The sequence below is a fragment of the Oncorhynchus gorbuscha genome, linkage group LG21, assembly GCF_021184085.1.
Source record: "Oncorhynchus gorbuscha isolate QuinsamMale2020 ecotype Even-year linkage group LG21, OgorEven_v1.0, whole genome shotgun sequence".
Lineage (NCBI taxonomy): Eukaryota > Metazoa > Chordata > Actinopteri > Salmoniformes > Salmonidae > Oncorhynchus > Oncorhynchus gorbuscha.
In genome coordinates this window covers 57,704,663-57,730,849 of record NC_060193.1, presented here as the reverse complement: position 1 = coordinate 57,730,849, position 26,187 = coordinate 57,704,663, and the positions used below count along the sequence as shown (strand labels likewise).

Below are 26,187 nucleotides of genomic sequence, written 5' to 3'. Positions count from 1 at the left end.
TAGTTATGGAAGTTTGAGTTTAATGTTTGCTTGGGTTGTAGTATACTGTAAGTTGGTAGTAAATTCTCAAACTTATTTTTTGACTTTGGATGATTGAATGAGAGGGTCTGTCAGAGCATGATTTTGGAGTGTTTTCTCAGTTGCAGCAGATGCAAGGCCCTCTCTGCATGTCCTTTATTTTGTTTCTATGTCAACATGGTTGTTTACAGTACCCTTTGAATCATTGAGGGAGTAATTTGCGTGTGGAACATTTTATAAATGTGCCGCAATTATGGCACACCACAACTATTAAGCTGCCTGCTCTAACTTCTTTTAAGACCAATTTAACTTGTGAGTTATGAGTTGAGACGCTGAATGAGGGACTTGGACTGGCTTGGCACAATACGTCATGTTGTATCGTCACTGAGGTGTTTCTATGGCCGTTTGGAAACAGTTACTTCCTTGGATAGAGTGGAGAGTTTGTTCTGGTTTAATAAGGGGCCTAGTACCCCTCATAGGAGTGACAGAAGGACTAGTGTAGTTAGAGCTGGCAGTGACAGCACCATGAGACATAGCAGCAGGTTTACAGCCCACCCCTAAGCTCCTCGGAGCCCCCTAGATACCTCAGCTACCACATATCTGACTCAGCTATCTCTCTGTCCCTCCATTTCCCCCCATACCTCACCCACCTCTTATCTGCCTTTAGTTATCTCCTGTCTCTCACTGTCCCTCCATACCTCAGCTACCTCATGTCTGACTCAGTTATCTCTCTGTCCCTCAGTGTCATCATCCCATCATACCTCAACTATCCCCTGTCTTTCACTGTCTCCCTCCTACATCTGCTCTCACTGTCTCTCTCTGGCTCCTTGCTACCTCAGCTCTCACTGTCTCTCTCTGGCTCCTTGCTACCTCATCTCTCACTGTCTCTCACTGTCTCCCTCCTACATCTGCTCTCACTGTCTCTCTCTGGCTCCTTGCTACCTTAGCTCTCACTGTCTTTCACTGTCTCCCTCCTACATCTGCTCTCACTGTCTTTCACTGTCTCCCTCCTACATCTGCTCTCACTGTCTCTCACTGTCTCCCTCCTACATCTGCTCTCACTGTCTCCCTCCTACATCTGCTCTCACTGTCTTTCACTGTCTCCCTCCTACATCTGCTCTCACTGTCTCTCACTGTCTCCCTCCTACATCTGCTCTCACTGTCTCTCACTGTCTCCCTCCTACATCTCCTCTCACTGTCTCTCTCTGGCTCCTTGCTACCTCAGCTCTCACTGTCTCTCTCTGGCTCCTTGCTAGCTCCGCTCTCACTGTCTCTCTCTGGCTCCTTGCTACCTCAGCTCTCACAGTCTCTCTCGGACTCCTTGCTACCTCAGCTCTCACAGTCTCTCTCTGGCTCCTTGCTACCTCAGCTCTCACTGTCTCTCTCTGGCTCCTTGCTACCTCAGCTCTCACGGTCTCTCTCTGGCTCCTTGCTACCTCAGCTCTCACTGTCTCTCACTGTCTCCCTCCTACATCTGCTCTCACTGTCTCTCTCTCTGGCTCCTTGCTACCTCAGCTCTCACTGTCTCTCTCTGGCTCCTTGCTACCTCAGCTCTCACAGTCCCTCTCTGGCTCCTTGCTACCTCAGCTCTCACAGTCTCTCTCTGGCTCCTTGCAACCTCAGCTCTCACAGTCTCTCTCTGGCTCCTTGCTACATCAGCTCTCACTGTCTCCCTCCTACATCTGCTCTCACTGTCTCTCTCTGGCTCCTTGCTACCTCAGCTCTCACTGTCTCTCTCTGGCTCCTTGCTACCTCAGCTCTCACTGTCTCTCTCTGGCTCCTTGCTACCTCAGCTCTCACTGTCTCTTACTGTCTCCCTCCTACATCTGCTCTCACTGTCTCTCTCTGGCTCCTTGCTACCTCAGCTCTCACAGTCTCTCTCTGACTCTCTATACCATTTACAGCGATGGCGTATAGGTATTATTTTAGGGGTATGCCAGAGTCTGGATCTTCCAGTGATCCTTGCAGACAGTCGTCAACTCCCAGACAGAGAGATAGGCAGACATCATGATATGTAATCTTTAGTTCAGTTACTGATATGACTTCCATGCTATTACTACCAAATACAGATGGGTTGGCAGACAGACAGACAGGCTGACAGGCAGACAAGTTGACAGACATCTCCATGACAGTTATCTTTACCACACATACTGATACGGCTGTCACAACACCTCTTGGACTAACTGACTGACTGACAGACAGACAGACAGACAGTAAGACACGTCTCTATGACAGACAGACAGACAGACAGACAGACAGACAGACAGACAGACAGACAGACAGACAGACAGACAGACAGACAGACAGACAGACAGACAGACAGACAGACAGACAGACAGACAGACAGACAGACAGACAGACAGACAGACAGACAGACAGACAGACAGACAGACAGACAGACAGACAGACAGACAGACAGACAGACAGACAGACAGACAGACAGACAGTAAGACACGTCTCTATGACAGACAGACAGACAGACCGACTAGCCCTAGTGTTTGTCATTTAACCATCTTCATGAGGCTCTGGAATTCAGACTGCTGGTTGGCACAGCGATATCAAAGCCCGTCCCTGTTGAGGTGGGTGTCATGTCCCATAGAGAGACGCCCTTTAGGCTGTCTGGCAGAGTCAGGCCATGACATCATCTAACGGGGACGTGTTGTCTGTGTGGTGTGTGGCTGAGATGACAGCTAGGGGCTGTTGCTGGTCAGGGTGATTCACACCTGGCCAGCCCCCAACATTGCCCAACAGGCACAGATCCAGGATCAGCTTATTGTCACCAAATACTAATTTGAACTGTTTATGGGAGAGACTGTGTGCAGGGGGCAACTACAGACAGACCCTTAGTTTTATACTGTGCTTCTAGACCGGCTGCAGATTTTTCTCATTATTCTTTCACTTTTCATCTATTTCTGTCCTCCTCTCTCTCTTTGTAGAGCTTTCTCTGTGTGGGTTTCTCTTTCTCAAATCAAATCAAATCAAATGTATTTATATAGCCCTTCGTACATCAGCTGATATCTCAAAGTGCTGTTACCTCCCTCCCTCCCTCCCTCCCTCCCTCCCTCCCTCCCTCCCTCCCTCCCTCCCTCCCTCCCTCCCTCCCTCCCTCCCTCTCTCTCTCTGTGGCTGTTTTAGATGTGTGACTGACTGTGCGGTTTTAGTATTGTTTGTTTATGTATTTAACTAGCCTCCAGGACCTGCTGTTTTCATCCCATCATGCCCCTCTCTCTAGCAGCATGCCTTCCTTCCTGGTTTTACAGGCCCCGGTTTGTTCCTGTTTGCCACCCGCTAACCCCGTGTTGTCCCGTTTCCTCTCCCTCTCATCAGTAAGACCCGAAAGACCCGCGGCACAGGTCAACTATTTCCCTTAAACAGTGCTGTGTATGTGAGAGAGTATGTGTGAGGAGAGAGGGGCTTTCGTGTGTGTTTCTCTATGCGTGTAGTGAGCTGTGGGGTTGTGGGTTGGGAATTTATGAGAGTAACGTGTATCCCATACGGTCAGACCCAGAGCACACCGCAAGGAAGACTTCTACACCACATTCCTATCACACACTCAGAGGAACAGGAACTTTTCTGAGGAACACGTTTGGGTGGTGTGTGTGAGAGTGTATGTTCTCATTCTCTAATGTGTGTCTTTCTTTCTCAGTGTCCATATCTATATATCTTTTTTAGCCAGTGTTTTTGTTCCACTTGATCATCTGAGGGGATATTAGGTTAACTCCTTACCAGATCCACAACACTGTTGGTCTTGTCTTCATCCAGTCACACCATGGAGGTTCTGCCACGGTGCTGCTAGCTAGCTTAGCACAATCAGTAGCCACCCAGCAGGGGATTTCTCTTTAAATGGGCTGTAGTATTTTCCCACCCTTAAGTGTGTGTGTATAGAGTGTATTCGGTAAGTACTCAAACCACTTGACTTTTTCAACATTTTGTTATATTACAGACTTATTCTGAAATTGATTAAATGGTGTTTTCCCCTCATCAATCTACACACAATATCCCATAATGACAAAGCAAAACAGGTTTTTAGAAATGTTTGCAAACCTGAAAAATTACATTTACATAAGCATTCAGACCCTTTACTTATTACTTTGTTGAAGCACCTTGGGCAGTGATTACAGCCTCTTCTTAGGTAGGAAGCTACAAGCTTGGCACACTTGTATTTGGGAAGTTTCTCCCATTCCTCTCTGCAGATCCTCTGAAGCTCTTTCAGGTTGGATGGGGAGCGTCGCTGCAGAGATGTTGGATTGGGTTCAAGTCCGGGTTCTGGCTGGGCCACTCAAGGGCATTCAGAGACTTGTCCCAAAGCCACTCCTGCGTTGTCTTGGCTGTGTGCTTAGGGTCGTTGTCCTTTTGGAACGTGAACCTTTGCCCCAGTCTCTCTGCACTTTGCTCTGTTCATCTTTGCCTTGATCCTGACTACTCTCCCAGTCCCTGCCGCTGAAAAACATCCCCACAGCATGATGCTGCCACCAAATAAAAATCAAATCAAATCAAATGTATTTATATAGCCCTTCATACATCAGCTGATATCTCAAAGTGCTGTACAGAAACCCAGCCTAAAACCCCAATCAGCAAGCAATGCAGGTGTAGAAGCACCACCACCATGCTTCACCGTAGGGATGGTGCCAGGTTTCCTCCAGACGTGACGCTTGGCATTCAGGCCAAAGAGTTCAGTCTTGGTTTCATCAGACCAGAGAATCTTGTTTCTCATAGTCTGGGAGTCATTATGTCCCTTTTGGCAAACTCCAAGTGGGCTGTCTTTTACTGATGGGTGGCTTCCGTCTGGCCACTCTACCATAAAGGCGCGATTGGTGGAGTGTTGCAGATATGATTTTTCTGGAAGGTTCTCCCATCTCCACAGAGGAACTCTGAAGCTCTGTCAGAGTGACCATCGGGTTCTTGGTCACCTCCCCGATGAAGGCGCTTCTCCCCCGATTGTCTTGGTGTGTCCAAACTTCTTCCATTTAAGAATGATGGAGGCCACTCTGTTCTTGGGGACCTTCAATGCTGCAGACATGTTTTGGTACCCTACCCTCGATCTGTGCCTCGGCACAATATGTCTCTGAGCTCTACGGACAATTCCTTTGACCTCATGGCTTGGTTTTTGGCATGCACTGTCAACTGTGGGACCTTATATAGACAGGTGTGTGCCTTTCCAAATCATATCCAATCAATTGAATTTTCCACAGGTGGACTCCAATCAAGTTGTAGAAACATCTCAAGAATGGTCAATGGAAACAGGATGCGCCTCAGCTCAATTTCGAGTCTCATAGCAAAGGGTCTTATTTACTTATGTAAATAAGGTATTTTTGTTTTTAATTGTTTATATATTGGCAAACATGTCTAAAAAACGGTTTTCACTTTGTCATAATGGGGTTTTGTGTGTAGATTGATGAGGGGAAAAAATATTGAATCCATTTTAGAATAAGGCTGTAACGTAAGTAAGGGGTCTGAATACTTTACGAAGGCACTGTATGTGTATGTGTGCATGCCCGTGTCTTACGAGCCTCGCACTCCACAAGGCCTCTGAGGAACCATTGCCTAAGTCAATTGAATGATACATGAATGGAAGGCTAATGATGTCCATCTCTCAGGTTAGCCCCAAACTATGTCTATATATGAGCCTGTCAACTCTGTCCTGTCTACTCTGTCCTGTCAACTCCGTCCAGTCAACTCCGTCCTGTCAACTCTGTCCTGTCAACTCTGTCCGGTCAACTCCGTCCTGTCAACTCCGTCCTGTCAACTCCGTCCGGTCAACTCTGTCCTGTCAACTCTGTCCTGTCAACTCCGTCTGGTCAACTCCGTCCTGTCAACTCCGTCCTGTCAACTCCGTCCTGTCAACTCCGTCCTGTCAACTCCGTCCAGTCAACTCCGTCCTGTCAACTCTGTCCTGTCAACTCTGTCCTGTCAACTCTGTCCTGTCTACTCTGTCCTGTCAACTCTGTCCTGTCAACTCTGTCCTGTCTACTCTGTCCTGTCTACTCTGTCCTGTCAACTCTGTCCTGTCTACTCTGTCCTGTCTACTCTGTCCGGTCAACTCCGTCCTGTCAACTCTGTCTGGTCAACTCCGTCCTGTCAACTCCGTCCTGTCAACTCCGTCCTGTCAACTCTGTCCGGTCAACTCCGTCCGGTCAACTCCGTCCTGTCAACTCCGTCCTGTCAACTCTGTTCTGTCAACTCCGTCCTGTCAACTCTGTCCTGTCAACTCTGTCCTGTCAACTCTGTCCTGTCAACTCTGTCCTGTCAACTCCGTCCTGTCAACTCTGTCCTGTCAACTCTGTCTGGTCAACTCCGTCCTGTCAACTCCGTCCTGTCAACTCCGTCCTGTCAACTCTGTCCGGTCAACTCCGTCCGGTCAACTCCGTCCTGTCAACTCCGTCCTGTCAACTCTGTTCTGTCAACTCCGTCCTGTCAACTCTGTCCTGTCAACTCTGTCCTGACAACTCTGTCCTGTCAACTCTGTCCTGTCAACTCTGTCCTATTTGTGACCCACTCAGAATAAATGTCTGTCTCGTCACTGATAGTAACTGTAGGCCTAAATTCAGCTAATGGACAAACAGTGTACCTCATCTCAGTGTTGACAGGCATCTACTTTAGCTGACTACCCTAACTAGCTATTCCTGCTGGGCAGATTCATGTTGGAAGAGATTTATGGCTTGGTCTTTGTTTCAAAGCCACAGCTATCGCCTGGCTAGCATACTAAGAAGCTTTATGGTGGCTCAGCAACGACTTACTGTACTAAAAATTGTCCCTGTGTTTTTTAAGGCCAGTAAATCTATACTGAAACCCACCCCAGCAATGCTCACACCCAGCTCAGCAGGAATATGTTGATTCTATACACGACATACATCCATCATCAACGTATTCCAATGATGGCGGTGAACTCTCCCATACATCAAAACTCACACATCTTTACATAATCTTTGTTTTTAATAATAGAGAAAGCCCAGCTCACCACAATTCTTCTGTTGTTTTCAACTTAGACACACAGGAATGTGTGTGTGTGTGAATAATACACAAAGCTGATATGTATAAAGAGCCTCTTTGAGAACATGGGCATTGTGTGTGTGCCAGGGATCGAGGTTTATGTCAGTCGTGTGTGTGTGTGTGTGTGTTTCTGGATGCCTGTACTAACTCACGCCCCACGGGTGAGGTAAATGTGAAGTCTGCAGAGTTCCAGTCATTCCCCTCACACTTTGAAACACTTCCTTTCTGTGTGAAGAGAATGTGTCGAACCCTTCGGCCCCTCTCTTCTTGGTGAAGACGGGACAAAAATCGAAATAAGTCATTTGTTCAAATACACTATAGAGCTGTTTGAAGGTGCTGATGGGTAGAGACAACAGGTTCCCATACATTTCCCTCACGGACCATATTTAAAAGCATTAGTGTATTTGAGGATTACAAACAGGCTATTTTGGTACCAGAAAATATGTCATGTGATCATGTACCACCAGTGAGTCATGGACCACAGTTTGGGAACCTCTCCCTCTTTCTCAGTTATCCTCCCATCTATGTCCTTTCTTTCACTGCTTTTCCCTCTCTTCCCTGTCTTCCATAGACTTTATGAGTTTGGTTAAATGTCACCATGTCCAATCATAGTTTATTTTTTCCAGAGATCTGCCCCTCCTAACAGAACAGAGATCTGTCTCTCCTAACAGAACAGAGATCTGTCTCTCCTAACAGAACAGAGATCTGTCTCTCCTAACAGAACAGAGATCTGCCTCTCCTAACAGAACAGAGATCTGTCTCTCCTAACAGAACAGAGATCTGCCCCTCCTAACAGAACAAAGATCTGTCTCTCCTAACAGAACAGAGATCTGTCTCTCCTAACAGAACAGAGATCTGTCTCTCCTAACAGAACAGAGATCTGCCTCTCCTAACAGAACAGAGATCTGCCTCTCCTAACAGAACAGAGATCTGCCTCTCCTAACAGAACAGAGATCTGCCTCTCCTACCAGAACAGAGATGTGTTCCTCCTAACAGAACAGAGATCTGCCTCTCCTACCAGAACAGAGATGTGTTCCTCCTAACAAAACAGAGATGTGTTCCTCCTAACAAAACAGAGATGTGTTCCTCCTAACAGAACAGAGATCTGCCTCTCCTAACAGAACAGAGATCTGCCTCTCCTACCAGAACAGAGATGTGTTCCTCCTAACAGAACAGAGATCTGCCTCTCCTACCAGAACAGAGATGTGTTCCTCCTAACAGAACAGACACCAACAGCTGGAAACGTGTCACCCCTCTGGTGTTTGGGTTTTCTCCATTGAATGATCCCAGTCTCTGAGAACAAGGGTCTCCCCTCTTCTGTGGGAGGCAAACCCTCTGTGTGTGTGTGTGTGTGTGTGTGTGTGTGTGTGTGTGTGTGTGTGTGTGTGTGTGTGTGTGTGTGTGTGTGTGTGTGTGTGTGTGTGTGTGTGTGTGTGTGTGTGTGTGTGTGTGTGTGTGTGTGTGTGTGTGTGTGTGTGTGTGTGTGTGTGTGAGACATAGAGACAGATAGATTACTGGAGAGAGAAAGAGGCCAGGGAAACCCCAGTGAGAGTGTGAGTGATGTCACTGTGTAAGAGTGGGTCCAGGCCAGGGCTCAGGGTGGTTAGCTGCGTGGGTGTTGTAGTTTTAGGAAACTCCCAATGCCAGGAAGGAACTGACAGATTCCACTGGACCAGCTCACAGCTCACGACTCATAGTTCAACTCCCCAGGGAATGGACTAGCTCCACCCCACCTCACCCAATCCCAACATCGATAGGTGAAGGGTGGCACATCTCTGTCTCCTCCCAACCAATGAGAGAGGGAGGGGTAGGCTATGCCAACTCAGTATCATTTGAATCATAGCCTAGTGAAGGATTTCTCCCCTTCATCTCAAACAAACCAAGTGTGATGGCAAAGGGCAACTCTATTTCATCTAACTAAAGGAAAGAAAACACGGAAAGGAAGGAGGAAGAGAAGAAATCTCCAGGTAAGAAAAGCTTTCATGGGAGTTGATTCAGGACTTGGACTTGGCTTGAAGTAGGTTATCAGTCAAACTGTTCTGTACTGGGAAGTATTTTGCAGGCAATATCAGGAGCACTAGAAGTTCTCTACAAAAATAAGGAACAGTGTGTTCTGGTGGGTAGCTTTCTCCCTCTTCTCTTTCTCTCTCCTCTCTCTCTCTCATTCTGCTACTGTAGCGTTGTTGACATGGCCTCGTAAATAGCTGTGGTCAGAGAACCTCTCCATGTGTCACTGTGGAACCCCCCCCACCAACTGCTGTGCTGATGTTCAGAAGCTGCTCCCGGTGACCAGATATCACTTGTTTCTCTAAGCAGCTGTTGAAAGAGAAGGGTCTTTTTGAGATGTAGATGTGTGTGTGTGTGTGTGTGTGTGTGTGTGTGTGTGTGTGTGTGTGTGTGTGTGTGTGTGTGTGTGTGTGTGTGTGTGTGTGTGTGTGTGTGTGTGTGTGTGTGTGTGTGTGTGTGTGTGTGTGTGTGTGTGTGTGTGTGTGTGTGTGTGTGTGTGTGTTTTCATGGTCAATATGGTCCTGAAAATATTCTGGAGAAGTTTATAGGAGAACAAAGATGATGCAGGGTATTGTAATCAATATGAACCTGAGTTTCTGGTCTCAAATTGGGCCTCATATTGTTTGAAACATGCCTCTTGATCTTATGCCATCCTTCATCATCAGACATGTTCAAGTTTAGAGCTGTTGTGAGACCAGATGTTGAGGAATTGGTTGGTGGAGTGATTGGTCCAGGAAATGGGTGCTGGAGGTTGCCAGGGACTCCTGCCAAACTTGAGAGGTTCCTATTAGCGGAAATGCTGGCCGTAAATCAAGAGTGATGTAACCAACCCATCTGCATGGGAGAACATCTGAGGATTATACACAGCATGCTGACATCGATGCATAAAAACAGTTACTCAGTGACAAAATCACCTCAGCAAATGAAACGTGCTGCGTTCATATAGATAGACACAGGACATGTGAAATGACATACACTGTATATATAACATAGTAATTCTGGTGCTCTCACATACTGTGGATTCTGATATTGAAGAATCTGGCAATTCTGATGTGGTAATTATGCTGTTGCCATGGCGAGTTGGTGCACTGTGTCTGGGAGATGTTCCACAGACGGTGGTGCGGGGATCACGCCATGTAGGGTTGTGCTGCCTGATCAGTCCATGACAGGTCCTGGACTGGGATGCTTGGACCCCTAATGTACTTATACCAGACCAGAGCCAGAGCCAGGGCTGTTATGGTGGGCTGGAGGCTCCATGTGTTTAGGGCTGAAAGGCCTGGATGTGTATGTATATACATATATGCACTCAACACTACTGTATTAGAAGATTAATATGCTGTGTTGACTTAAGCTTCCATTAAGTTGTGGCTCCTTGGAGGATGGAGTGAATTCTCTTTTCCATGGGGGACTAGCTGTCGTGGTCCAGTCTCAGGAAACAGTTAGGAGTCAGGCACAAGTCCCTGTGGTGTGAAAGTGACTGTGATGTTGGGTCATTTGTGAGGAGTTTTCAAAATCAGAAATGTGTTCGTTTCGCCTCTTTGTTTGCGCACCTTTTAATAGCATGTATTCTTCTTCTCTCTTTCAGACGCTGTTCACACCCAAGGCCCCGTCGACGGCAGCCTGTATGCCCGAGTCCACAAGAAAGAGTCCCTCGATGGAGTGGTCACAATCAACGGCCTTCCCGTCCTCGACCACCCCCTAACCAACGCAGACCACACCCCCCAACACCCTAACCACACCCTCCCAAGTTCTGACCGCACCCTCCCGGTAGTGGGCCACGCCTCCCTGCCCGCGGTCGACCACGCCCTGTCGGTCAGCAGCGACTCTGGGAACTCGACAGCATCCGTCAAAACCGATCGCACTGATGACCACAGTCTGTTGCTGCATGGAGCGGTGAACACCAACCAGAACCACAACACGCCCAGTCATCCCCCTCTCAGTCCCCAGGAGAAGAGAGAGTTGGACCAGCTTCTGAGTGGCCTTGAGGCCCCCATGCTCCACCGCCAGGCCTACCTGGCTAGCTCCACCAGCCCAGGGGGGGCAGTACGCCACCTTGTCCCAGCCCAGGTGCACGTCAGCGGGCATACCCGGCTCATTGCAGCCCCCTCCGCCGAAGAGCGTGAGACGGACATCTTGGACGACGAGCTGCACATCAGTCAGGAGGGTAACAGCGTGGACAGTCTGGGAACACTCTCGTCATTGGACGGCCAGGCCACGCCCGCAGAGCTGTACTACCAATCACAGATACCCATTAATAGGCAGAACGACGGGCCATACCTAGAGAAGCTACGGGAGATGCCGGTGCATCGGGTACGGACTTCTACGTCGGCACAGGAGCGGATCATGGACTCCAGTTCGCCCCAGGAGGAGGAGTACTCTCCTAACAGTTACCAGAACGGGAGTATGCAGCGTTCCCAGTCCTTCGGGACCCCCGAGCCTGGAGGCCCCATGCTGCCCAGAGCCCCTGAGAGGAGCACCAGTAGCAGGGAGGCAGTCCAGAGAGGGCTGAGCGCATGGCACCAGTACAGTCTGCCAGACGACCCCTTCGGTCCTCCCTTACAGAGCACCCACAGTCTGCCCCACTTCCCCCCCACCGCCTCTCAGCATGACATAGAGCAGTCTATCGAAGCCCTCGACATGCTGATGCTGGATCTGGACCCACACACAGGACAGGTTCCCAAGTCCTACAGCGCCCCCTCTGGTGAGAACAGTGTAGGAGGGCCAGCCCAGATCCCCTTCTCCCAATCTCTGGCCAGGCCATCCTACCAGGCAGACTCAGCCATCCATGGCTATAACATTAACTACAATGCCTTTGGACAGCCTCTGAGGTCGACGGCTGGCCGGGTTTCAACGTCGCCCGTCCAGAGTCCTGTGGCTGAGTCTCCCCTGTCGTATGTCCCCCCCGAGGTCCGCCTCGTACCAGCCCCATACAAACACCACTCCCATACACCCCCCCGAGCCCTACCACATGCACCCAGCTCAGGGGCCTGGTTCCCCCCTCTACCCCTCTGACTCCTCCTCCATCTTCGGACAGCTCCAGATGAAGCCCCTGAACTCGTACCCAGGTGGGACGGTGGTGTCCCACTCCCCAGACCGCAAGGGAGGGTCTCCCTATCATGGCTACAGCACCTCCTCCTCCCCCCTCCCCAACTCTTCCCCCCTTCTCAAGGAGCCAGAACCTGAGGAGGAGAACCTCAACCTAGAGGGCCTGGTGGCTCAACGCATCGCTGGTAAGTCACTACCGGATTGAGGATTAGATTGAATATCCCTGTTTAGTTTCACAATTTTCTGTCATTTTCATATTTCATGTTTCATTATGTCATTTTCAAAAGCAGAGGTATTCGCTGTCACAATACATAAAAGCAAAAAGACATTATAATGATGTCATATGTGCTTATGACAAGTATTATAATGCATTAGGTAAGTTGTACAACGGAAATGCGCATTTAACCCAACCCCTCTGAATCAGAGAGGTGGGGGGGGAGGGGCAGTCTTAATCGACATCCACGTCTTCGGCACCCGGGGAACAGGGGGTTAGGGAACAGGGGGAGAACGACAGATTTTTACCTTGTCAGCTCAGGGATTCGATTCAGCAACCTTACGGTTACTGGCCCACCGCTCTAACCACTAGGCTACCTGCCACTACTACATCATAACACCTTATAACTGTTACCAAACATTCGTTAGCAGGGACAGTTGCAAGGGGACCTTGTCATACAGGCACCGCTGAGAGTCACAATGAACGCTTTGTTCCGGAACATGCTGTGAACTGTAAGAAGCACAGTCATAGTCAAATGCAGTATGTCAACGGCCTTCTATCACCACTGACTTATTAGTTGAGCAGGACAGATATGGTCTGAAAACCTACGGTGAGCTCTGAGCTGTTGTTGGACACCATGGAGATGAGATTTAAGGTGGTAAGAATAGACATGCTGGTTGAGTTCTCAGCTACCATGCATTTTCCACATTCACGTCCCGCCACGTATGGAAGCGTATGGGATGGTTCTCACAGATGCCACCAAGTGGGCTTATTTGGTAGTTGCCTTTGTCTTTCTACCGCAGATGTTGACTTGGTGTTTGGTATTTTATTAGAATCATTATCTGTTGTGAAAGCAGCAGCTAGTCTTCCCGCGGTCCACACAGAACAGGAAACATGCCGTAAACACTAATGTGAGGTGAAGCAGTGTTTCTCAATCCGGTTCTGGGGGATTCCAGAATGTGCACATTTTGGTTCTATCCCTGCTCTAATTTCTCTCATATCTAATTTGAACTTCCATCTTTGTTCTGTTTGTTTAATGACTTCACAGAATAAAACGTTCATTTTCCTTTATTCATTTTTTCTCTCTGTCTTTTTCTGTTTCTGTCTCTTGTTCTGTCCATCCACTCCTCTGCTCTGTTGGACCACCCTTCACGCCATTGCATCTGCCTCTGCACCTCCTTCCTCCTCCTTCTCTTCCTCCTCCTCCTCCACCTCTGCCTCCTATCCACCACCCCCACTGTGAGCAGAGTACAACGCTCGTATTCAGGGCATCAACGAAAGCATTTCCACTACGCCACAATCTGACCGCCATCGCTCTTATTCTTTCTCTGGTTTGCTCTCTCTCTCTCTCTCTCTCTCTCTCTCTCTCTCTCTCTCTCTCTCTCTCTCTCTCTCTCTCTCTCTCTCTCTCTCTCTCTCTCTCTCTTGTGACAACATTCCTCTTAAAATTAGCAAATCACTTATTTTAAGTTTGGAATGATGTATGAAACCTGGAATATACAGTGTAGATACACTCTGAAACTTATTTCCAGATCCATATTTTAGATCCCCCCTAAAGTTATCGTTCTTCCTAAATACATCCCTGGAACTGAAGGAAAGCCTTTGGGAATTCCTGACGTTGTTGTTGGTGTTCCAGGGATGCGTTCCCGTGGGATGACGCCGGAGGAGGCTCAGGAGACCGTCCGCCGTCGGACCACTAGCGAGGGGCACTACCAGAGTGGCAACGAGGACCCTCCAGCCCACACGGGGGCACCGGTGCGCTCCCCTGTCCACTCGTCACACTTCCACATCCTCAACCCTGGAGGAAGACCCAGAGAGGTAGAGTACATACCCCTGTCCAGCCACAGGCAGCAAGCTCTCTATCTCTCGTCTTTATCAGCTTAAAATGGTCTTCCGTTCATTGAATAGATCATTGTTTCACTGTGAGAGTAACCATGTCTGTTATGTGTGTGTGTGTGTGTGTGTGTGTGTGTGTGTGTGTGTGTGTGTGTGTGTGTGTGTGTGTGTGTGTGTGTGTGTGTGTGTGTGTGTGTGTGTGTGTGTGTGTGTGTGTGTGTGTGGACTTTGTGTTGGTGTGTGTGTGTCTATGTGGACTTTGTGTTGGTGTGTGTGGGTTTGTAATGTGTCGCTATCTCTGTCTGTATTTGTATCTGTGTGTTATTTTCGTCTGTGTCTGTTAACATTACCTCTATGTGTGTATTGTCCTTGTCCATGTGTATTTTCTGGCTCTTTCTGTGTCTGGGGGGTGGGGGGGGGTGTTATGTTGTGTGTGTGTTGTGTGTGTGTGTTGTGTGTGTGCTGTGTCCCCTCCTTCCAGGGCCCCATGCACAGCTACCGCGAGGCGTATGGGGATGATGATGCTGACGGTCGGGCTGCTGTCAGTCCTATGTTCAGCAGTGGTGGTGAGGCCCACCCCCTGGCCCCTGCCTTCCCTGTCTCACCTCAGACCCCTTACTTCAACATGTGTAAGTTCACCTCCCTGCAGACAGAGGGCGCCAGTAGACCTTACTCTATTGCCACTGTTCGTCAATCACAATTATACGACTGCCATAAACGTTAAGTATGTAGTATCTTTCGTACTTGCAGTTGCAGCCTAAAGTGATGCACAATAAGTGGTTGTAGAAGGGGGCCCAGTTCCAATGCTTTTAAGATGCGTCCTTCTTTATTGCCTTCTTATAAGGGAGGAACGATGCGTTCTGACATTATTTGGACAGGGCCAGAGAAAGTCACTGCTGTTACTGTAATGTTCAATTGTTGGTGTTTTGATTGGGACTAATCGGTGGTGGTGAGTTTCCTAAATGAATTCAATAACACCTTTCTTTCTCTTGTAGAGATGATTCAATGGTAAACTAACACTAATTCCCTCTGTGAAAGACATTATGAGAGAGACTGGGAATAAAACTGAAAAATGACATTTGAATCATTTAGCAGGCACACTTATCCAGAGCGACTTACAGTAGTGAATGCATACATCATTTAACTTTTTCATACTGTTCCTCTGTGGGAGTCAAACCCACAACCCTGGCAAGTTACATGCTCTACCAACTGAGCCACACAGGAATAGATAGAAGATAATAATGTATTGTAGTTTCATCATTTAACCTATGACCTATAAATCATGTCAGGTTAGACAGTAGATTGCTTCTTGGCACCGTAGAGATACCATAGAGATAAATACTGTATCTATCTGTATTTATCTTAATGATCATTTCAATAGACAGCCTGCTTTGGGACTTATTTGGGACCAACCAGGGTTAGGGCTCCCTATTCCTGCAGTGGTCACTGCCACACTGTAGTTGAAGTAAGGACCCACTCTGAGCCCCCAGATACCCCCTCCATCTACCCCCTTTACCCTGCTCTGGCCCCTGCCTTCCCTCTCTGGAGGCACTATCTTTGAAACAGACAGACAAAGAATTGATGTGGGATTCGTTGGTAAGTGGAGGATGCATGGAATCTTCAGATTACTGTGTCCAGTCCACCACACCAACCCTGCCAAACTCTTTTCCTCCACTGGAAAACTGATGGAATCTTCAGATTACTGTGTCCAGTCCACCACGCCAACCCTGCCAAACTCTTTTCCTCCACTGGAAAACTGATGGAATCTTCAGATTACTGTGTCCAGTCCACCACACCAACCCTGCCAAACTCTTTTCCTCCACTGGAAAACTGATGGAATCTTCAGATTACTGTGTCCAGTCCACCACGCCAACCCTGCCAAACTCTTTTCCTCCACTGGAAAACTGATGGAATCTTCAGATTACTGTGTCCAGTCCACCACGCCAACCCTGCCAAACTCTTTTCCTCCACTGGAAAACTGATGGAATCTTCAGATTACTGTGTCCAGTCCACCACGCCAACCCTGCCAAACTCTTTTCCTCCACTGGAAAACTGATGGAATCTTCAGATTACTGTGTCCAGTCCACCACGCCAACCCTGCCAAACTCTTTTCCTCCACTGGAAAACTGATGGAATCTTCAGATTACTGTGTCCAGTCCACCACGCCAACCCTGCCAAACTCTTTTCCTCCACTGGAAAACTGATGGAATCTTCAGATTACTGTGTCCAGTCCACCACGCCAACCCTGCCAAACTCTTTTCCTCCACTGGAAAACTGATGGCATTTCAATTCGCTTCATGAATTGACTGAATAAAAAAAATGGATTGGATCCCAATCCTGGCATGTAGTCAGTGTGTCTCCTTGTATAAACAGTACTACTATGTAGTTACTAGATGTACTGTTCAGGATGCCATTGGTTCCCTCTCCGTGTCACCAGTCCCTCAGTGAACTGTTCTGTGTTGGTTTGCCTTCTGCATGCCATGTCCCAACTCTTGCATGGCCGGGGCACGTTGTACTGTGTCTCCATTCACCATCCTGGTTGTCTTGTTGTTGTAGTTTGTTGGTTGTTTGGATCTGACACTATGTATTCTGTATGAATCAGCTCAGATCTTCTGGAGGCTAAACACTTACAGTTTGGTTTGGTCTCTCTCTTTCTCTCATTATCTATATTTTCTCTCTCTCTTTCTTTCTCCCTCTATCACACTTTGTATCTATCTTTCTCGCTCTCTCTTTCTCTCTCTCTGTTTTTCTCGCTCTCTCGCTCTGTTTCTCTTGCTCTCTCGCTCTTTCTCTCGCTCTCTCGCTCTTTCTCTCGCTCTCTCGCTCTGTTTCTCTCGCTTTGTTTCTCTGTTTCTCTCGCTCTGTTTCTCTCGCTCTGTCGCTCTGTTTCTCTCGCTCTCTCGCTCTCTCTCTGTTTCTCTCGCTCTGTCGCTCTGTTTCTCTCGCTCTCGCTCTGTTTCTCTCGCTCTCGCTCTCGGTTTCTCTCACTCTCTCTCTCTCTTTCTCTCACTCTATCACTCTCTCTCTGTTTCTCTCTCGCTCTGTTTTTCTCTCTCGCTCTCTCTCTCTCACTCTCTCTCTGTTTCTCTCGCTCTCGCTCTGTTTCTCTCGCTCTCGCTCTCGGTTTCTCTCACTCTCTCTCTCTCTTTCTCTCACTCTATCACTCTCTCTCTGTTTCTCTCTCGCTCTGTTTTTCTCTCTCTCTCTCTCTCTCTCTCTCTCTCTCTCTCTCTGTTTCTCTCTCGCTCTGTTTTTCTCTCTCTCTCTCTCTGTTTCTCTCTCGCTCTGTTTTTCTCTCACTATCACTCTCTCTCTGTTTCTCTCTTTCTCTCTCTGTTTCTCTCGCTCTCTCTCTGTTTCTCTCTTTCTCTCTCTGTTTCTCTCGCTCTCTCTCTGTTTCTCTCTCGCTCTCTCTCTGTTTCTCTCTCTCTCTATCACTCTCTCTAGCCCGTTCTCCTCCAGGCTTGGCCAAAACCCCTCTCTCTGCTTTAGGACTGAAGCCCCACCATCCAGCAGACATTCTCCATGGTGGATCAGGTCAGAACACACACACACACACACACACACACACACACACACACACACACACACACACACACACACACACACACACACACACACACACACACACACACACACACACACACACACACACACACACACACACACACACACACACACACACACACACACACACACACACACACACACAACCATTGTGGATCAGGTCAAAACACACACACAACCTTTTCCCATCTAGGTTTTTTTTGTCCCCTAATTGCTTCTACACACCTGCAAACTTTGGTCTCTTGCTTCTCTTTCAACGGTTTCCTCCTCCTCTTTTTCTCACCTCTCCCTCAATCACCGACTGTTTTCTTCTTCTACTTATTCTTTCTGTTCTGTCAGACTATGAATCTGTAAGCGATGAGGAGCAAGGTAAGGGCGTTTCTATGGCAACATGTGGCACCAACCTCTCATCCCCGTCACACAGAGTACCCATAATCCTTTGTGTTCGGCCATGTTTGAAAACCCCTCGTTTTGACAGGAGGATCTTGTTATGGCGTCTCAGTTTTGCTCTACCTTCTGTTGTTTGCTTCTAGAGGAATAACACAGTCCCACTATACAGGCTGCAACCGCAAACATTCTGTTTTGATTGGCTATCAGTGGTTAAGTCCTGCCTCTTCTCGAATATCATTGGGTGCCCAATGCGTCCCAAAGTTTCTGAAACGTGAAGAAAGAGTTCAGGTTAAAGTAAGGAATTTGTTAAGGTGTGAGGTAAGGTTACAGTAGGTTAGGTATCAAATCTATATTCGGTTGTTAGCCTGTGGAGTGGGCCTGTTTAATGCCTTCACCTCTCAACTTTGCATCTGTGTTAATCCCACTTTGAGTCTCCCTCAGGATGTTTCTTTTCTTTTTGAACTGTTTTGGGAATGACCTCACCAGGTTTCTGTCGGTCCCCCTCATAACAGCATCCCTTTCTCTCCCTGTTTAGCTGCCAATAACAGTGTAATAATAATATATGTGTGTGTGTTTTCACTACAGACGGCCGTGGTTATGCTGGACACCCCCTAAATGATCCTATATCTTCCAGTAGTCCCATCCACAGCCCAGACGGGTGAGTACGGTACTGTTCCTGGGGCACAGAGTTTGGATAACCCAGGGGAAACTCTTGAAAGAAGAGGACTAAAGATAGTCCTAGGTTACAGTTCAGTGTTTCTCTCTCTCTGCAGCATGAGGATGACTTCCTCCATTCGTCTCCAGGCTGACTCCGGCTTCCCATCCCACCCCTTGGAGAGTGCCCAGCACGCCCCCGTTCCGTCCTACGGCCCCCACTCCCCTGAGGGATCCCAGGTTAGCGTTGTGGGCCCCCTCCACACTGTCCCCGGAAGCCCCAACACACTCCACCGCACGGTGGCCACCAACACCCCACCAAGCCCTGCCCTCCAGCGCCGCCTGGCCAACCAGGCCAGCCCGGGTCTGGCTCGTCACCCCACACCGCCCAATGGAAACAGGGTGCAAGTCCCTGGCAGCCCTGTGATCCCCTCAAGAGGCTCCAGAACCGCTGCCGTCCCTCCAAGCCCTTTGATGGGGCGCCACCCGATGGCCAGTGGCCACACTACGCCTGATGACAGACAGGGGGCACCACCCACGCCCTCCTTCCCAGTGTCGCCCCAGCCAATGCTTCCACAGAAGAGGCGGATGCCCAGTGGAGAGAGGTCCAATGTGGGGCTGTCGTATGGGACTCTGGATGGGAAGACCACCATACCCACCTTACCCAGTGGAGGCAGCACGCCCAGTGTGTCCACCTCTCACACCCTACCCGACCTCTCCAAATTCTCCATCTATGGTGAGAGAGGAGGTCCAATCCTAGACTCTGCCATGTTCTTTATAACTATTCAATCTATTCAGATCTAGCCAAGTGAGCGGTCATACTCAATCATGCACAGCAGAAACTGTACAGTCAATCAGTGCTTATTTTGATGGACGAAAGTCTCAGAATCATCCCTATTTCATTGCTTTGACCATTGTCACTACTTCTACAGACCAGAGTCCAGACATCAGGCTGAACGTGAAGTTTGTCCAGGACACGTCTAAGTTCTGGTACAAGCCAGACATCTCCAGAGAGCAGGCCATCAGTCTGCTGAGAGACAGGGAGCCAGGGGCCTTCGTCATCAGGGACAGCCACTCCTTCAGAGGGGCCTACGGCCTGGCCATGAAGGTGGCCTGCCCACCTCCCACCGCCCAGGCCAACAAGAAAGGTACAGTAGATCTTTAATCTTAGTCGCAGGTCTAGGATCAGATCACCCTAACCCGAATCCCAACCTTAATCTTTAGGAGTGAAAGTGCAAAAATGGACCTTCGATCAGAGACCTTTGATTAAAGGATGTGTTTACTGTTTTGTTTTTTGGCAGTTGGTGACATCACGAGCGAGTTGGTGAGGCACTTCCTGATTGAGACGAGCCCCAAAGGCGTGCGTCTGAAGGGCTGTCCCAACGAACCCTACTTCGGTGAGTTCCAAACATGCATATTCAACAGAGAACTCGTTCATTAGCCCTCCAGCACGTAAGTACACTTGCTAATCATGTGTGTGTGCAGGATGTCTGTCTGCCCTGGTGTACCAACACTCGATGACTCCTCTGGCCCTGCCCTGCAAGCTGATGATCCCCAGCAAAGATCCCAATGAGGAGGCCCTGGAGCTGGACACTCCCACTGACACAGTGGCCGAGCTGGTGAAACAAGGAGCAGGTGAGGACAAACTGCACCCTGCATTATTCAGGCCATTCTCTTTCAGTTGATCATCAATCCATTCCAAGCCTTCTATTACAACAGTAGATACATATAACAACAAACAAATAATAATCGGCCAAATTCTGTTTTACTTTTACTATTGCAGTACTACCTATGTAATTACTATGCAGTTACGCAAATACATAGTTTTCATGTACTACAGTGGTTTTGTTTCTCCTCTCATGCTCGGATACCCTGTTATGTTGCAGTAGCACAGCAACAAGTCCCCGAGGAGGCCCATGGTAAATACTGCACTGTGTTTTTGGGTTCTATTTTGGCATTATTAACCCCCTTGTCCCCACACTCCCCAGACTGATATTTCAGCTCTGCATGGTCACCACAGAAGCTTCCCTCTCACTACCATGCCTGCCTTAGTCACATCTTTGCTTGTCATGGTTGTCACTCAAACGAGTGAAGTGTGTTTCTATAACGCTGTTCTTTAGGTCTTATGCAGAGCAGCTGTTGTCAGGTTTGAAACATTGTCTTCTGGATTGGACGTGTGTTCTGCTCTCTTTGGTAGAGATAGCATGGCACTACCTACTGACAAATGCATGGAGTGAGCATTCTGATCGGAGAAGAAAGGAAAGATATGGAGCCACTAATATACAGCCAGCTGTTGCCTCGATCTGTTTCTCAACACTTATCCACAACATGTTCAAATGATTGCACCAATTGTTGGTACTCCTTCACTACTTCATTTTCAACAGTGACTTATTTGCACCATTTTTGTTGTTCTCTCCCAGCATGCAATGTTCTTTACATCAGCTCTGTGGACATGGAGTCTCTGACCGGTCCTCAGGCCATCGCCAAGGCAATCAGCGAAACGATGGCCGTCAATCCGTTGCCCGTGGCAACAACCGTCCACTTCAAAGTGTCGTCGCAAGGCATCACCCTCACGGATAGCCAGAGGAAGTGAGTAGTAACCATGGAAACAGGAGCACCCTACACCCATAGTCAGAGTCATAGAAATCTGTCGGTATTCAATCATTGATTCTGACTGCTATACTAGCATGTCAAACTGTTTTACTTGAATTGAGCTAGCTTGGTGACAAACTGAGATTTCCAACACTAACTCTGAGTTTTCTCCTGCCCTAGGGTCTTCTTCCGAAGGCACTACCCAATCAACACTGTCACCTACTGCGACATTGACCCCCAGGACAGGAAGTAAGTGTTTGAGACCAGATCATTCTGCTGTGCTAAAGTTGTGAAAATATTACAAATGTAGCCTACATAGGGAAGATTTGTTGATTGTTCCTCCAAAATGAATTTGTCACATCTCGTCTTCACAGGTGGAGCAAGGAAGGAGGTGGAACGGCAAGGTAGGTCTCACAACTCAAATCACTCTATTATACATAGAATAGGTCATTAACTAGATGGGACAAATAAGTCCCATGGTCCACATAGGCCTATAAATAACTACATCAAATCATGAACCATCTCCTACATATTCAAACCAGGCTTTTATTTCTCTTTAAACTTCAGACTGTTTGGTTTCGTGGCACGTAAACAAGGAAGCACAACGGACAACGTCAGCCACCTGTTTGCCGAGTTGGACCCCGACCAGCCTGCTTCAGCCATCGTCAACTTCGTCTCTAAAGTCATGAGGCGATGAAACCAACGAACCCCTGGCAGTCATTTTTTTGGTCTTACATTTTTTTTTCATCATTTTGGATTGTGTTTCATTATTTTCTTCTGTTCTCTTTGTTGAGATATGTTCTCTTTGTTTTATTCTGCGAGGTTTTATGTTTGAAGGACTTGGAGGTAATCCAAGATGGCGCCAGAGGAAGTTGTGGCTGGAGTGGTGACAGTGGTAATGTGTCTCGAGCTGGTGGAGGAAGAAGGTGGAGGAGCTGTGTGCTAAACTAAGTATCAGTGTGAGAAAAGGACACTGACATTTATCAGGGTTTCGGATTGATTTACCAAAGGTAGCACTCAGAACAAGTATGTCATAATTAGACGGTCAGTTTAAGGCGTTGTAGGTTTTCTCCGTTTTTCTTTTTTACAACGGGACTGTTGAAATGAAACAGACAAAAACAGAAAGAATGCTTTCTTCTTGAACTTTATTCTGTCTTCAGAAAAATAGTTTGCCTCAGTGGCTTCTTACTAAAGAATATTTAAGAAGACGTTTTGCATGTTAGCTCGATCTTTAAGCTTGGTCCACTAAAGTCATTTGTGAACCCTCGAGTGGACATTTCCCAGGCCTGTTGTATGTTGTAAAGGGCTCAACAGCGAGAAAAATAAACTGTGCTCAACTTCACAGAGCAGATGAACCTTCTCATAAAACACATTGCTTATGTTAGGTCCAGACTTGACCAGTCGATCCTGGAGCGCACTGATTGATTTCAGATGTGGGAGATGGATTACTCTGGCCTGTGGAAAGGTAGCTGGTAAATCTACTGCTTTCACTCCTCCTGTCCACACGGCGGTGCCGATTATCCACGTTTGAACTCAATCCTGTTTGACTCAGACTGATCCTCACCTGTTGGCTGCTCACAGACACTGCTAATCAACACACTGGAAACAAACACCAGGGACTGGTCCGAGCCCTGGGCCCTAGGCACTTACCTGCATGTTTTAGTCCAACTGCACCCCCTCCCTCTAAACATCACCAAAACGGCCATTCTACGCTGTGTTCTATGAAGACTTTAACCCTAAGACAAGAAAACAGAGGTTGTTTGCCTTGTTAGAGACTGCATGATATTATAAACCATTTTTGGACTCTACTAAAGAGCCCTAAAAAGAAAAAAGAACATGTAGACAGCCTTTTGTTGAAGTAGTTACTCGATGGTGAGATGCGATATTTTTTTTAATCTTGCAGGAGGGTTTCACTGTATCAAGCAAGGTCGTCTTTCATTTTGAACCAAAAGGGAATTTATCCTCTCACCAGATCGCATCTACATACCTTTAGACAAACGTAGAGGTTGTCACACTGTGTGTAAATGCCTGCTTCTCAAACACACACCACTCACCCATCTTCCATAAGCTAAGGAAAAATGATATTGATATCAAATGTATATAGATATACTACTTTGAAAGGTGACATAGCTAAAAAAAAATATTTATTTTTGTTGCTTTGTTCCTCCATGATAACTCATATATACATATATTGTACAGTCTACATAAAGAAGATTACCTTAAGGATTGAGAAAAAAAATACTTATTTTGGCTAATGATTTCAAAGTCGGGAGATTTTGAAAGGCTTTTGGATATATATGGTGTACATTACTCAGTACACGTATGTTTGTTCTAGCTCGTCATGTGTCTTCTTCTTCGCGTTCTCAGAGATTGAGGTTAGGCATGTATGGGATGAAAGCATATGATTTTTACAGGAAAAATGCATGGACAAAACCATCCGGGTGGTAGACCAACATAATGTTCAAGTTTGTCTTAAACGCTGCCATAATACAGCGAATAATATCAGTTACCTGGCAAATGTTGTTGCCAGTTTTAGGGTCAGCTCTTGAATATGAATTTACCATCTTATGAAAATATGAAATGTTCTTAAAAAAAGAATACGTTTTTATAAGGGAAGCATGAGGACATTTAATTTAGAAGTCGACCTTAAATGCAATATGTAAACAGCAATGTGCAACCCATCATACCGACATTATGATTTGCCAAAGATTCAAACACATAACTTCTATGGTGTCTACATGTTTGGCTTTTTTCCAAGGAAATTGTGTTGCTAAGCCGAATGAATTCATAAATGTTCCTTCTGTTGCCAGTAAATATGCAGACCCACATACCACTAACACCACCATTATATGTGAACTTCTCTATTCTCTCTCTCGTCCTCTCCAGTTGAGTTGAGACTATTGTTAACCCGTTTAGAAATACCAATCACTTACCAATGGAATACCACAACCATACAACAGATGCAAACTATTACTTTATATCATTTCATGTGAATATCAGTAAAGGCTAAATGTTGTCTACAATTCTTCAAATCTCTTTTATTTGAGCTACTACGTCTAGCTATAGTCACCCCGATGTCCAAACTGTGGCCCTCTGTGGCCCTCTCACAAGTAACATGATTTATTTATTCTCCTTATTTATTCTTTATTTGCTGGTATGTTTTTTTTTTTTTAAGTCCTCAACATTTCAAGCTACACGACCCCGAGGCTGTCAGTCAGTGTTAACCAATGGAAATGGAATGTATTTTTGTGTGGAGGTGTGTGGAGGAGTTCAGTGTACAGACGGGAACTTAATGAGTGTGTGAATGTACTACTAAGGATGTACAGAAGGGTCTTGTGTTGGTTTTTTTCTTCATTTGCATTATACTGTCATGGCTTACCTGTTCCTGAGGAGAAAACACAACATTAAAGCAATACAAATCCGTTACAGTAAAACATGCGGTTGTTTGAGCGTTCATTTTCTCACTCATTGTGTGTAGTCATCTTAACTGTTTCTCTATGGTAACACATCGCTTATGACCATAGCGTTATGTTTTGAATTGTATGATCTTTATGGCTATGATTACCTAGGTGTGCGTTCATAAATTCACTCTGAGTGCGCTCTGGGCATTCGTAAATACAGCGCGTTGTCAGATTGTCCATTCATACATTCTGAGTGTTCTCGGAGTGTTTAGAGCGCACACTGGACGCTCTGGTCAGATTGTCCATTCATACATTCTGAGTGTTCTCGGAGTGTTTAGAGCGCACGCTGGACGCTCTGGTCAGATTGTCCATTCATACATTCTGAGTGTTCTCGGAGTGTTTAGAGCGCACACTGGACGCTCTGGTCAGATTGTCCATTCATACATTCTGAGTGTTCTCAGTGTTTAGAGCGCACACTGGACGCTCTGGTCAGATTGTCCATTCATACATTCTGAGTGTTCTGTTCTCTGGAGTGTCCATTTACATTCTGAGTGCGGAGTGCACACTGGACGCTCTGGTCAGATTGTCCATTCATACATTCTGAGTGTTCTCGGAGTGTTTAGAGCGCACACTGGACGCTCTGGTCAGATTGTCCATTCATACATTCTGAGTGTTCTCGGAGTGTTTAGAGCGCACACTGGACGCTCTGGTCAGATTGTCCATTCATACATTCTGAGTGTTCTCGGAGTGTTTAGAGCGCACACTGGACGCTCTGGTCAGATTGTCCATTCATACATTCTGAGTGTTCTCGGAGTGTTTAGAGCGCACACTGGACGCTCTGGTCAGATTGTCCATTCATACATTCTGAGTGTTCTCTGAGTGTTCTCGGAGTGTTTAGAGCGCACACTGGACGCTCTGGTCAGATTGTCCATTCATACATTCTGAGTGTTCTCGGAGTGTTTAGAGCGCACACTGGACGCTCTAGAGCGCACAGATCTGTCCATTCCATTACATTCTGAGTGTTCTCGGAGTGTTTAGAGCGCACACTGGACGCTCTGGTCAGATTGTCCATTCATACATTCTGAGTGTTCTCGGAGTGTTTAGAGCGCACACTGGACGCTCTGGTCAGATTGTCCATTCATACATTCTGAGTGTTCTCGGAGTGTTTAGAGCGCACACTGGACGCTCTGGTCAGATTGTCCATTCATACATTCTGAGTGTTCTCGGAGTGTTTAGAGCGCACACTGGACGCTCTGGTCAGATTGTCCATTCATACATTCTGAGTGTTCTCGGAGTGTTTAGAGCGCACACTGGACGCTCTGGCCGAGGAGTAGGGTTGATCCGAGAGCGCTCTGACCACACAACGGCAGTCAAGCACTCAGGCTCGCTGGCTAAAGTTAGCTAGCATGCTATCTACTTCCAGGCATAAATGAGAGAACACCTCACTCTGACCGTTTTACTCACCCTAGCAAA

At 47.3% G+C, this 26,187-nt stretch overlaps 1 protein-coding gene across 1 annotated transcript in view; it reads left to right on the top strand.

Moving 5' to 3' along the window:
- Positions 1–24,749, top strand: part of LOC124008290 (tensin-like) — a 336,276-nt gene extending 311,527 nt beyond the window's left edge. Inside the window, 16 exon segments of the mRNA XM_046319446.1 lie at positions 10,601–11,915; positions 11,917–12,245; positions 13,522–13,605; positions 13,911–14,092; positions 14,592–14,739; positions 17,558–17,647; positions 18,017–18,046; positions 18,653–18,725; positions 18,841–19,457; positions 19,654–19,869; positions 20,023–20,118; positions 20,207–20,356; positions 21,142–21,310; positions 21,494–21,562; positions 21,688–21,717; positions 21,881–24,749. Of these exon segments, the coding sequence (XP_046175402.1) occupies positions 10,601–11,915; positions 11,917–12,245; positions 13,522–13,605; positions 13,911–14,092; positions 14,592–14,739; positions 17,558–17,647; positions 18,017–18,046; positions 18,653–18,725; positions 18,841–19,457; positions 19,654–19,869; positions 20,023–20,118; positions 20,207–20,356; positions 21,142–21,310; positions 21,494–21,562; positions 21,688–21,717; positions 21,881–22,010 (3,728 nt within the window). The 3' untranslated portion in view covers positions 22,011–24,749.
- Positions 24,750–26,187: the final 1,438 nt, after the last annotated feature.